General features: G+C 47.2%; 1 protein-coding gene across 1 annotated transcript in view; it reads right to left on the bottom strand.

Moving 5' to 3' along the window:
• Positions 1-2,712: 2,712 nt before the first annotated feature.
• The window catches only part of A2M (alpha-2-macroglobulin), a 29,395-nt gene continuing 26,107 nt past the window's right edge, over positions 2,713-6,000 (bottom strand). Inside the window, exons 33-36 of the mRNA XM_056507443.1 lie at positions 4,766-4,834; positions 4,255-4,357; positions 3,670-3,711; positions 2,713-2,888 (exon numbers count right to left, since the gene is read on the bottom strand). Of these exons, the coding sequence (XP_056363418.1) occupies positions 2,863-2,888; positions 3,670-3,711; positions 4,255-4,357; positions 4,766-4,834 (240 nt within the window). The 3' untranslated portion in view covers positions 2,713-2,862. The remainder of the gene's footprint in view (positions 2,889-3,669; positions 3,712-4,254; positions 4,358-4,765; positions 4,835-6,000) is intronic.

Here is a 6,000-nt window from a genome sequence, read left to right as displayed (position 1 = left end):
TGATTTTTGAACAGTTTGTTTCCAATTCAGATTTTTCCTGCCCATCTATCAGTCAGAGCTTTAAACACCCTGGCTTAAAGGTTAAAGAGTAACCCATCTAACACTGTCTGAGTGCAGGGAAATAAGGCTAACAAGTGAGGAAAGAAAAAGAGGACAGAATGATGTAAGTGGGGGGTCAGCTTTTCTAATGTATGTCTCTGTGTTATGTTCTCTGAACTTATCATCTGGGATGCAAGCTAATCAATGGAGAAGGATAGGTAGCTCTTGGGAACAATTTCTCTCCCCTGGCTTACAAACCTTAACCTTGACTGAGCTGGTCTCTGCAGAGGCCCATCCATATCTCCCACCATTAAGCAGCCTGGAAGATCAACTATTGTCACATAAAATTCAGCCTCTGTGATCTTCCCTGTAGGCATCCCTCCTGGGATTGTTGCTTGTTTGTAGAAGAGTGGGAGAAGACAGAGTCTGCCCTCTTCAATGATGAGAGTGCCAGGGGGCAGGAGGGATGTGTGCATGCATTATGCCTTGGTCTGCTCTCCAGCTGAAGCTTGAGCCTTCTTGTGGAAGTTTCCATTATCTCATGTCTGCTGCTTCTGGGAGATTCCCAATGAGAAGCTAATTTGCCACTAACCCACCTGCCTAAGTGTAGTTTAAATAGTACATTCATTTAAATCATATAATTGCTTTGATGAAACTGTCCCTAGGCCACTTAGACACCTCCAGGAATGATCCCCCTTTCTTCGTTTTGTCTCATGAATTTGTGGTTTTAACTTCTGAATGCAAAAAAATCTTATGTGACTGTTTATTCTCATGAAATGCTTCTTGTTAGGCATCATGGCATGTTGTGCATCCAAAGTATGCACAGTTGCTGTTCCATCCAATTTTTGGTTTAGAGTGCCTGTACAGACAGTGTCATTGAGAACAAATAAAATTCTTCATCTATTTTGCTAGATATTAATATTATGTCACTTTGTCTTCTGTGATGTTTAGGGTTGACACACTCAAGGCCTTTTGATACCTCATATTCAGAGGAGTCTGTGGGATGAACCAGCTTCAGTGACAGCTGAGCAAAATTTCTAATGAGCTAAATTGCATTTTGTTTTGAATTAGAACTAATACAGCCATCTATTTTTTCAACCATGAGGCAATTGCTTTTCCAGAGAAAGGAGAGTCTGTATTTGTGAAATGAGCTACATGAGGGATGCCTGTAGGTGTGTTTGCTTAAGCTTACATTGGCAGGGTGAAAGGCACCTCTGCACGTAGAAATATGTAAGTAAAACACACATGGTGCCGTATGATCTCTTGAATTGGGTCTGGCTGCCTCTGCATCCCTGTGAGACATCTAGACCAGAGAAAATGCAACCATTTGGAAAATTTACATGAAAAATGTTTAACCCAAATTATGAGATGTGAATCCATGTCCCCCCACTGAAATCTGCTGAAGCATTTTAAGCCTAATTGCGAAGGAAAAAAAAAAGTATTAAAAATTACTCAGAAACCCAGAGGAGATCCATGGGCCTCCACTGAGGATAAGAAGATAAAGTTCTTATAAAAAATACAAAATACAAAAATACTTTCAATCATAATGTGGTTCTTGGTTGAACTTTTGCCTAAGATTATCTTGAGTGCCATCATGTGTCACATACAGGAGAACCAGGTGATCAGTCCCAGCTAGCACAGGTTTAGGAAAGGCAGGTCCTGTTTTACCAACCTGATCTCCTTCTATGACAAGGTGACTCACTCAATGGATGAGGGAAAGGCCATGGATGACTTCAGTAGAGTCTTTGACACTGTTTTCCCACAGCATTATCCTGGAGAATCTGGCTGCTCATGGCTTGGACAGGTGCACTGTTTGCTGGGTAAAAAACTGTCTGGATAGCCAGGCCCAGGGAGAGGTGGTGAATGGAGTTACATCCAGCTGGTCACTGGTGGGGTCCCCCAGGGCTCAGTGTTGGGGCCCGTCCTACTTAATTATCAATGACCTGAGGGGATCAAGGGCACCCTCGGTAAGTCTGAAGGAAACACCAAGCTGGGTGGGAGTGCTGATCTGCTGGAGGGGAGGAGAGCTCTGCAGAGGGATCTGGACAGGCTGGATCCATGGGTCAAGGCCAGTGGTGTGAGGCCAAGTGCTGGGTCCTGCACTTGGATCATAACAGCCTCCTGCAGCTCTATGTGGTTCAGCAGCAGACTGAGCAATGCTGGGTTAATGGTAGGACTTGGCCTTAGAGCCTTCTCCAGCCTAAAAAGTTCTGAATGACAAGGTCCCAGTCACTCTCTGGGACTTTCACTTCAGCTGTTTAGAAACAAGCAGGCACTGCTAGAATGGGAAAGTCCACAGTCTTCCCTTCACTTCTATCTGGGCTGCTGCAGAAGATCAGATTGGACAGGTCTACAGTGTCCTTGCACCTCACAGCAGTGATTTCACAGTGCAATCGAAGGCAGTATGTCATCAGAGGTTTATGTGCAAGGATCACCTTGCAGAAAACACTCTAGTGCATAATGGATGAGATGCAATGTCCTCTCTCCTTGGAGAATGGAAAGTATGGAGAAAAATCTCTCAACTGCTGAAAGCTGTCTGCCTTCTGGTATTCCAGAAGAGCTCCCAAATACCACCTTGCCATGGATAGCTCTGGATTGAAATCTCAGGCCATAAAATGGACAGGAAAAGCAACAAGGGTAGCAGTAACAGAAAAGAAAGCCAGAGACATCTGATGAGATCAAGAATTAATTTATTTATAGTGTTGCTTCCTTTTTGCTTTTGAGGTGTCCTCCTCTAAAGTTTCAATACTCTTCCCTTAACAAGATCTTCTGGGAGGGGGGGCACATGAGCTGATACAGCACAACTCCAACAAGATGCATTCTTCAGAAATTTCCTTGTTCAGCCTTGACTGGAGGTAGGAAAAAGACAAAGTGAGACAAATATTCTGGTGAGTGGTATCCAGAGCCCTGGATATCTCTGTGTTCTGGTGGCTCTGTGAGTTCAAACCCAATTAAACTATGAGAAACTGCTTCACCTAAAAAAACTTCCCAGTTGCAGACAGATAACAGAATGGGAATGACTGGACACATTCAAAATATCTATGCTACAGAGAGGGAAGGCAGATTCATCCTGGAGATGCATGAGCTATCCAAGCACATATTCTCTCTCAGCAACTGCATTTCCCATGGGAAAGCAAAATTAACCCGGGGAAGAGTTTGAAAGGTCTTTGTTAAAGAGATGTGAATCACATCAACATTTCACCAAGGTATTTGGGAGACAATTCCTCAGCACCTTTCAGTGTCTGTGTCATAGCAGATGTGGCCCTAAAAAGGGCAGAGACACAAAAGGCTGAGTATGATATTCCATCCCAAGGGAGACTTGAATCTTATTTGCATGAAGTGATACTAACGCAGGGGAAAAGACAATTGCCACTGTACAAATGAAGGCAGTAACACTGAGATTGCTATACTCAGGGCAGGGAAATGAAAGCTGTATCTGATCTTACAGAGGAAGCCAGGTGGCAGTATTGCTTTTGGTCTCTGTAGTGAGATGGGGACTGCAGTAGGCACAGTGAAGAAAATGCTGAGAGTAGACACAGATGGAAGAAACAAAAGGCCTACAAAGACTCTAGTTCAAAACAATTTGCAAAAGTCCCTGATGGAGCATCTCAGTTGTTCCTGTGCACCTACCTGTGGTGCAGGGAGCACTGTACTCCTGTGTGGCAAACTCATCTGGAAAACAGAAGGGAAGGGAGAGAGTGAGCTGCCGTGAGCCCTGGCACTGCTGGCAGACGGATGGGTGCCAGAGAGATGCTTTTGCCAGGCCCCCAGAGCAGGCTGGGGCCACCATCCCCAGTTTCCCCAGAGATCCCAGCTGGGGTGGGGCAGCCCCAGTCCCAGCCGTGTGTGGGGCAGTGGCAGCACAGCAGAGCCACCCGCACAGGCAGCTCCTGCAGGTTCCACACAGTGTACCCAAGGGCTGCTCAGACACCTCCTCCCAGCACTCTGGGCTGAGGGGGGACAAAGAGCTCTGTCACTGCCGCCCTGGCCCAGCAGCCAGCACAGCAGAGGCACGAGGAGCAGCAGCTCTGCCTGAAGCACAGGCACGGCCACACTGCAGGGCAGAAATGAGCACTGACCCCAGCACCCAGCCCTGCCCCTCTGCACTCCCAGAGCTCAGGGCAGGGCTGGGGCGGCAGTGCCAGGCTGGGGACAGCTGTGTGTCCCCCCAGCTCCGTCCCCTGCCGTGTCCCCGTGGCTCCCACGGGCACTCACCTGTCTCGTAGTAGTCGTAGACCTTCACCTGGGCCGGCTTCAGGCCCCGCACGGGGATGTCCCGCTCCACCGTGAAGGAGAAGCTCAGGCTCTCCCTGCCCAGCTGGGGAGGACAAGCAGCAGAGGCTCAGGGGGGCTCTGCACTGCAGGGGCTCCCCTGTGCCCGGCGCTGAGCCCAGGTCCCCGTGCTGTCCCCAGCCACCCCTGCCCTGGGGGGACACAGGGCTGCAGGGCTGGCTGAGGGGCAGGGCAAACCCTGGGACCATTGCCCACCCCTGGGGAGGCTCTGCTGGTGGGGAAAGCAGGGCTGATCTGTGCACAGGGTGGAGGGAACGCCTGCTGAGGGCTGGGAGAAGTAGCATTAAGTCTAAAATCTTAGAGTTTGCAGTCAGAAAAAGAGAGTAAATTATCCAGTCCCATTCTTAGCAGAGCCATTGCAGCTTTGAGTCCCAGATTTTTTTTCTCTATGCAGCCAAAAGTCCCAGTGCCTGTGTTTCTTCCCCATCCTCACCTTTTCCAGGTATAGTAGAACATGATTGGTATTCAGCTCTGTGCGCTGAATAACAGGGTGGCCTTCCAGCTGAAGAAAGAAGACCAAGATGTTACTGCATTGATGGTGGTCTCCCTGCGCCCCCTGCCCAACCCTGTGGGTGGGATGTACTCTGGATGAAATACTGCAGTAGTCAGGGAAGTAAGTCAGCAGCACAGAGCTGCCTCCTGGGTGTGCCACACAACTATCATGGTCTCCAGCCCTCCCCTTCACCAGGCTTGCTGAGGAAGTACATCCCAGCTCCAGAAGAGCCTTAGCCCTGGATCAAGCACAGCAATAGAATAACCAAATGAAAATATGTTTCTTATGGCTTGCTAGTTCTGCACCATATTATTATAGCCTTTATTTTCCAATTCATGCCCCTACTCAACATCTCAAACACCTAAAGAGTCACAATGTTTTAAGATGTTTTTAGATGAGCAAAGGGAAAAAACAAACAGTGCTATTTTTTCATGTACTATGCACAATGTTTATGGGAAGTTGTAGGAACACAGTGAAAATACAAGAAACCATCACCAGTCTAAAGAAAAAATTACTTATTCTACTTTTTCTTAGACTGATCACATCGTCTCCCCTTGTGCTGGCCTTAAGCCATGTATAAAAAGAGAACACTCTACATGTCAAATGTGGAAATGACAGTGACAAAATCAAGCTGAAGCTCTGTTGTTTGCTACAGACATTTGAAAGATGTCTTGAATATAAGAAAGTGGCTGTTTTCTCTTTGTATTCAGCACTGGTGGTGATGCACATTGAATTCTGCACTCAGTTTTGTACCCCTCACTTCAGACCTCTGAGCAGCTCCAAAGAAAGACAATGATCCTGGAAAAGGGACTGGAATGTAGGGCTAGCGAGGAGCAGCTGAGATTGTTTTGTCTGAAGAAAAGGAGGCTTGGGGGAACCTTATTGCTCTCTACAACTGCCTGAAAAGAGGTTGCAGCAAGATGAGGGACAGTCTATCCTCCCAGGCAAATAGAAATAGAACAAGAGGAAATGTTCTCAAGTTGTGGCAGGGGGGATTCATGCTGAAATCAGGAGAAATTGCTTCACTGAAATAGGGATTAAGTACTGGAACAGGCTTTGTGGGAAAGTGGTGAAGGCACAATCCCTGGAAAAGTTTAAAAAAAAGAGTAGACAAAGCACTTTGTGGTATGCTAACAGGTGGGTATGGTGACATTTGGTGGAAGGTTGCACATGGA

This window comes from Oenanthe melanoleuca, chromosome 1, assembly GCF_029582105.1.
Source record: "Oenanthe melanoleuca isolate GR-GAL-2019-014 chromosome 1, OMel1.0, whole genome shotgun sequence".
Lineage (NCBI taxonomy): Eukaryota > Metazoa > Chordata > Aves > Passeriformes > Muscicapidae > Oenanthe > Oenanthe melanoleuca.
Note: the sequence above shows the minus strand (reverse complement) of the source record. Positions and strands in the feature narration are given on the sequence as shown.